The sequence below is a fragment of the Tupaia chinensis genome, unplaced genomic scaffold, assembly GCF_000334495.1.
Source record: "Tupaia chinensis unplaced genomic scaffold, TupChi_1.0 Scaffold000231_1, whole genome shotgun sequence".
Lineage (NCBI taxonomy): Eukaryota > Metazoa > Chordata > Mammalia > Scandentia > Tupaiidae > Tupaia > Tupaia belangeri.
The window spans coordinates 3,590,919-3,591,533 of record NW_006159706.1 but is presented as its reverse complement, the minus strand read 5'-3'; the positions used below and the strand labels follow the sequence as shown (position 1 = coordinate 3,591,533).

Here is a 615-nt window from a genome sequence, read left to right as displayed (position 1 = left end):
AATGCAGCCTGCGGAAAGCGATTGCTTTTTCAGTTCTCTGTCTCCTGACTATCCTCCCAGGGACTACAGCATCTTGCCAGAAATGAAGAGCTTGGTTTTGGTTTCATTGAGTTTGTTTTTACAGTTTCCTTCTATTTATGGTAAAAGATGCTGGTTTTCCATTTGTGATAGCAATGATGTTTCTTCTGAAAATAAAGCTACATAAATAAAACAAATATGCCAATATGGTGAAAAGTTAAGTAAACAACGATGGAGAATAAAAGTAAGTATGGTAGAAATAGCTTACAGCCGTGTGTGTAGGAAAGAGAGCCTGGGAACCAGCAGTCTGCAGGCCAGGGCCCAAATCTCTGCGCAGTCTGGCCCCAGTTCCCTCTCTTGTCATCTCTTCAGCCCCATGACTCTGCCACCCCCAGGCGCCATGACTCTGCCACCCCCAGGCGCCATGACTCTGCCACCCCCAGGCGCCATGACTCTGCCACCCCCAGGCACCATGACTCTATCACCGCTAGGTACCATGACTCTTAACACCCCCAGGCACTATGACTCTGCCACCCCCAGATGTCATGACTCTGCTTCTCCCAGGTACTGTGACCTGGCCACCCCCGCCCCAGGCAC

The 615-nt window shown here is 49.9% G+C and overlaps 1 protein-coding gene across 1 annotated transcript in view; it reads left to right on the top strand.

The window, feature by feature from the left end:
* The window catches only part of LOC106734832 (pollen-specific leucine-rich repeat extensin-like protein 1), a 7,815-nt gene that overhangs the window by 2,946 nt on the left and 4,254 nt on the right, over nt 1-615 (top strand). The window contains exon 2 of the mRNA XM_014587673.1: nt 391-582. Within this exon, the coding sequence (XP_014443159.1) occupies nt 391-582 (192 nt within the window). The remainder of the gene's footprint in view (nt 1-390; nt 583-615) is intronic.